A 5,133-nucleotide genomic window follows, 5' to 3' on the forward strand; every position below is an offset into this window, starting at 1 on the left:
ATGATAACACAATAATAAGCATGTTTTGTCAAAATTTTAAAAACAAAGTTACCAAACTCTTCATATATATGGGTGGGTATATAATTGCTTTACTATATTTTTTTTACTGAACTACTATTTTAACTTTGCAGTTTAAGACCCCTGGGGTTGGTGGGTATTTATGACTGACATACTGAGATTTATGATGGCAAATTTACCTCATTGTGCTATTCAGACTAAAAACTGCAGTAATTGAATAACAGCAATTGTTTCAGGAAAAGATTTAACACTACACCCTATAACCCTCCCCTGAACATTTGCTTTTGTTCACACTTTCTAGTTTTATTGGTTTGCAAGTTTACGTTTATTATTTTACTTTTTTGTGCTGTTCAGATCTTCTTATAGATCAATCCTGCCATCTAGTGTTACCATAAAGTATCTGAGTATGAATAAGAAACGACTACAAGGTCTGAATGTAAAACTTTATTATTAGACTGATTCAGGGCACAGTCAAATTTGCAAGGATATAACATAATTTAATTGCATTGCATTGTCAAAAAGAAATGATAAGACATACACGTTATTTATTAAAGCTAAATCAGTACGGCACACTCTAAAAATTAAAGGCGGGGTGCATGATCTCTGAAAGCCAATGTTGACATTTGAAATCACCTAAACAAATACCCCCCTACCCCAATAGATTCTGGACCTTCTCTTGTTTAGACACCTTCATTTTTAAAAGTGTGCATAAGAAACAATTTAGACTACAAAAGATACATTGTATCAGAATAATGTTGCAATGTAACATAAGAAGCTTGACAATTTCCATATAAGAATATTGATATATAAGAATATTCCATATAAGACATTGAATGCTTGCAAAAAAACAACAACACTGCAAAAAAAATGACTGTCTTACCTAGTATTTTTGTCTTGTTTTTAGTACTAATATCTAAAACTTCTTAAATCAAGATGCATTTTCTTGATGAGCAAAATGACAAGAAAATAAATCTATTTTTTTTACAACAAATATAAAATTTAAGAGAATTTGCGCTTAAAACAAGCAAAAAAATCTGCCAATGGGGTAAGTGTTCACTGCAAAAAATTATTGTCAAGAAAAAAAAATATCAAAAAATTCTTAAATTAAGTTGCTTTTTCTTGATGAGCAAAACGACCCAAAAAATACGTCTAGTTTTTAGACAAAAAATATCAAATGTAAGTGATTTTGTGCATAAAACAAGCAACAAAATCTGCCAATGGGGTAAGCAAATTTTTCTTGAATTTTTCTTGAATTTAGTGTTTAAGAGAAATGTTCAAGATTTTTATGCTTACCCCATTGGCAGATTTTTTGCTTGTTTTATGCACAAAATCACTTAAATTTTATATTTTTGGCCTAAAAACTAGACTTATTTTCTTGGGTCATTTTGTTCATCAAGAAAAAGGATCTTAATTAAAAAAAAATGTATAAATTTATACTGAAAACAAGACAAAAATACTAAGAAAATATTTTCTTGAAAATCATTTTTTGCAGTGTTGAATTAAATTTTTAAGATAAAATAAAACTTATTTCAAGATTTTTTTCTTACCCCATTGGCAGATTTTTTTTTTTGCTTGTTTTAAGCACAAATTCACTTAAATATTATATTTTTTGTCTAAAAACTAGATGTATTTTGCCCATCAAGAAAATGCATCTTGATTTAAGAAGTTTTAGATATTTGAACTGAAAACAAAAAAAAAAAATAGGTAAGAAAGTCATTTTTTGCAGTGAAAGCAGGTTTCTGTGGGTGGGCATGTAATATTTAAGATGTATATTTTACTATTTCGGATGTTTTCCGTTGTTTTTTTGAATCACAGTGAAAGGTTCCCCTGTGGGCCCTCCTAACTCTTTCTTCCTACATCGCTTTATTATCTTTCTACAGCAGCTTGCCAACATTTCTTTTGGCAGCAGCTCTCCGTGCCGCTGCTGCATGTAAAAAATCAAAGGATCCAGACATGCATTCAGACAATATAGTATTTGCGAGACTTCAGTGAGCATATTAACCACCCATGCAACCCAGCAGATATTGCTACAGTCATCCAAAATGGAGTAAATGATAAAGGCAACGATGTGAAGCAGCTGTCCGGGCACCCAACACACCAAAAAATTGGCAATGAAGACACCTATCAGACAGATGGTCTTGTCCCGGGTTTGCATGTTCCCCGGACCCCACTGCTGTCGTAACTGCTTCATCCGGGCAATGATCTTCAGATAGGATGGAATGATGATTAACAGAGGGACGGATACTTGAATGGAGTAGTATGACATGAGATTGTAGGTGGCTTCAGTGGTCCTGAACCTAGATATCATAACAGCTCCACACACATGGAGACCATCCTTCCTCACCCAGAATAAAATGTTAGGATAGCTGAAATAAATGAGTAAGGCAATGATAGCCCACAACAGAAGTGAAACCAACATGCCGTTCTTTGTAGTGCGAATCATTCTGGATTCCAGAGGGAAGACGATGGCAAGGAAACGATCGGTGCTGATAGCGCATATGAACACGGTGCTAGACGTCAAACCGACAAAGTATAAGATTTTCACCCCGATGCATAACGAACGGCCCATTTTCCAGTGGTAGTCAGAGTAGATGTAGACAGTCCATGGTCCCATAGAGGCCAAATAGGCGAGGTCACACAGAGCTAGGTTCAGGACCCCTATGGATCCAATACTCCAAGGCTGGGATGGCCGCAGGCAAGCCCACAGGCTCCAGAGATTTCCAAATGTTCCGAGGATGGATAGTACGCAGAAGACGAGAGGTATGAACTTTACAGCATACTTGCGATTGGAGGGACAGTTCATGTAAGGAACCAAAGGAAAAGCTAGATCATAGGAATACGTGCAGTTCTTCGACAAAGACCAGTCAGCACTGGTGTTTACTGAAGACATGTTCTTTTCACGTTTATATCCTGTTGCTTATTTGAAGAGAGGAAAAATTAGTTCTCTGTGTTTTTAATCTGATTCATTTTTAAACAAAACAAGGAATTTAGAGCTTTTGTAAATTCAATGTTCTGTTATGAATACAGCTTGGATCAATACACTTACAAAAATAAAGGTGCTTCAAAGCGATGCCATAGAAGAACCATTTTTGTTCCTCAAAAACCACTCAGACAGAGGTTCTTAGGAGAACCATTTCTTTAATATCTTTTGTTCAGCCAAAAATGGCTCTTCAATCAATCACCTTTATTTTTAAGACTCTCAGTATTTAATTAACACACATATGCATGAAAAGTCCATGAAAGAATGGATGAAACTTACCTTGACAAAGTTGAAAAAGGTTTGAGTTGACCAGTTCAACTGCCATATATGAACCCTGTTGTTATTCTCTCTCGGGAGTTTGTTACTAGGGTTTAGTGATCACCACGTGATAGACTCTAGAGACAGTATTAAATGCCAATTCGTTCTGGTATATTACAGAGTGCAATGTGAACTACAAAATTGTTTAACACGATCATATATTTGGCTTTAAACTAGGGATGCACCTATACAAAATTTCTGTGTCGATACCAATATTTGACCACTTGGAATGACATCTGCCGATACCAATAATTTAGCGTTTTACTCGTTTCAAATGATGTCATGAAATTCTAGTAGTAGTGTACACACTGCAATTCTGTTGTCATGATACTTAATTCAAATTAATAACCAGTTAATCTGGATCAAAATTATCCAGATTTGGAAATTCCATGGTTTGCTATCAAGGATCAGGCAAACCATCTCACTTTTGTCCTTGTTTTTCAAAGAAAAAATATTTTTTAGATTAGCAAGTCTGGATTACTACTGTTCTAAATGGGTTCACACATAGATATGTATAAAGGCTAGATGTCTTGCCCACGCTGCTGGCCATTTGAGTGGAACGTCCGCATTTGGCGGCCATCTTACCACAGGCAGCTCACTCACTCGTAGCATTGAGTTTTAATGGTGCAGGTACTTTTAAATGACCATAACTTGCTTAATTTTCTACCGATTTTCAAACGGTTTGGTTTGTTATAAATGTCAAAGATGTACCTATGACACTGCGTACTTACAAAAAAATTTAAATTCATGAAACATGTTTAAGCATCCAGAATTATACCCACGTTAATAACATTTGTAAGAAACCAAACCATTTGAAAATTTGTAGAAAATGTAGCAAGTTTTGGTCATTTAAAAGTACCTGCACCATTAAACTCAATGCTACGAGTGAGCGAGCTGCCTGTGGTAAGATGGTCGCCAGGTGATGACGTTAGAGACTCCGCCGTAAAACATCTAGCTTTTATACATATTCATTGGTTTCACATGTCTTAGCTATGTAAAAAAAACAGCAGGTCACTAAGTGTTTTACTTGAAAAAAAAGAAAACAGCACAACTTTCCCTTACTTTTTAAATTCAACATTCTGTCTGTTCTTTCGGCCCACAAAAAACAAACAAACATAGATTATACACAAACACATTGAAACATGCATTTTAAGTCATAAAGAGACTAAATGTCCGGTAGTTTACATATGTAGAGATGCCGGTTGGTCTCTGATGATTTTGATTGTAATCCATATAATGTACAGTGTCAAATGACAGTTTAAGATTACTGTTGTTAAAATTAAGTGTTAAATAATTTTGTTTGGTATTGACTGCTGTATGAGGGATTTATATGGACTTTTTTCTTTCTTAAATGAAAATAAAAGGTTTAAATGGTAGTCCAAGGTTATACTTTGAATACTTTATCATTATAAGGATTAAACTAATCAAGAGCAAAATTTCCATCAAAAAATTATACAGAAATGTTCTATTGTAGACTAACTGTACATTTACAAGTTTTTGTAGTTTTTATTTTTGAAGTTTTATTACATTTTTGTTCCTGAAATCCACCCTTCGAATCATCGTACTTTTTGAACAACCCATTTAGAAATATTTATCTAATCCAATAGCCAAAATCCAAATGATTTACTTTTGAACAACTGCCCCCAGGTTATAATCTGCTCTAACCATCAACTGTTTTTAAACAGCCAATGCCTGATAGTGGAAAAATAGTTTTTAGTCTGCCGATACCAATTATAGGCGGATATATCGATACATCCCTGCTTCAAACCAATGCAGCAAAAATACATCTTTGTACAGAGTTTATAAAAACACTCAAG

At 34.4% G+C, this 5,133-nt stretch overlaps 1 protein-coding gene across 1 annotated transcript; it reads right to left on the bottom strand.

Annotated features, from left to right (window-relative positions):
- Positions 1-1,769: 1,769 nt before the first annotated feature.
- LOC135737704 (type-1 angiotensin II receptor) lies at positions 1,770-2,908 on the bottom strand. Its single transcript, XM_065255553.1, has one exon. The coding sequence runs from the start codon at positions 2,906-2,908 to the stop codon at positions 1,796-1,798; it is 1,113 nt and encodes a 370-aa protein (XP_065111625.1). The 3' UTR covers positions 1,770-1,795.
- Between the last annotated feature and the right edge of the window lie 2,225 nt (positions 2,909-5,133).

Source organism: Paramisgurnus dabryanus, chromosome 17 (assembly GCF_030506205.2).
Source record: "Paramisgurnus dabryanus chromosome 17, PD_genome_1.1, whole genome shotgun sequence".
In the NCBI taxonomy this organism is placed as follows: Eukaryota; Metazoa; Chordata; class Actinopteri; order Cypriniformes; family Cobitidae; genus Paramisgurnus; species Paramisgurnus dabryanus.